General features: G+C 60.9%; 1 protein-coding gene across 1 annotated transcript in view; it reads left to right on the top strand.

Moving 5' to 3' along the window:
• Positions 1-172, top strand: part of ZNF414 (zinc finger protein 414) — a 3,894-nt gene extending 3,722 nt beyond the window's left edge. The window contains exon 7 of the mRNA XM_010828475.1: positions 6-172. Coding sequence (XP_010826777.1) covers positions 6-70 — 65 coding nt within the window. The 3' untranslated portion in view covers positions 71-172. The remainder of the gene's footprint in view (positions 1-5) is intronic.
• The last annotated feature ends 683 nt before the right edge of the window (positions 173-855 follow it).

Genomic DNA, 855 nt, shown 5'->3' on the forward strand with positions numbered 1-855 from the left:
GGCCCCGCTGGCATCCAAGGCATCGCCGCTGCTGTCTGAGGGGGAGTGTCCGGTTTTCTCGCCGCTCTGAACGCCGCCGCGTAGGGAGCGGGCTGTGGGTAATGGTGTCGTTTTAGGGAAAGCCTGAGATGCAGGGGTGGGGGGCAATAAAAGAGGCAGATGAGCCAGCTGTAGATGTGCCGTGTGTCTGGGTCCCTTGCTCCTCCACTGCAGTCCTGGGGCACCGCCACCTTGGGAGGAGGCAGGTCCCCCCTCACTGCCCACCTGTGTCCCGCCTCCCCTGTCACCTCAACCCTGGGACAGCTGTTGGTGACCTTCCCTTCTGTCCTACCACTTCCAGAAACCAGATGAGATGGCACTTGCCAGTTTTATTTGAAAAGTCCCAGGAGCACCCAGCCAGAACCCCCCAGATCCTGAGGCCTGTGCCAACCCTCAGGGAGGTGACAGAGCAATCCTGGCAAAAGTGGTGCCAGGTCACCCGGGCTGGACGCTGTGTGGCAGGCTGGGGCTTAGGCCTCATAGCCACTCTCCCTCCCTGTCCTCTGGACTGTCACTGTGGGCTGCCCATCTCCCCTTTTATCTCCAGCCCTGAGGATGAGGCTGGGTGTTGGCCAGTCCTCCAGAGCCTGGCTCCCTCCCTCCTCCTCTCCCCCATATAGGTTCTCTCCTTCCTTTTCTTCCTGGGAGTCAGGTGGGGGCCAGGGTTCAAAATCTGGTCCCACAGCTGCTGTCACCAGAACCCTGAGGGTCGAACCTCCAGGGTATGGAAGCCCCATCCCTCTGGGCCTGGCTTTACCTGCTACATCTTTCTCCCTTCCAGCCCTGTGGCCCCCTAGCCCAGACCTCATCTTGCTT

This window comes from Bison bison, unplaced genomic scaffold (assembly GCF_000754665.1).
Source record: "Bison bison bison isolate TAMUID 2011002044 unplaced genomic scaffold, Bison_UMD1.0 scf7180017864492, whole genome shotgun sequence".
In the NCBI taxonomy this organism is placed as follows: domain Eukaryota; kingdom Metazoa; phylum Chordata; class Mammalia; order Artiodactyla; family Bovidae; genus Bison; species Bison bison.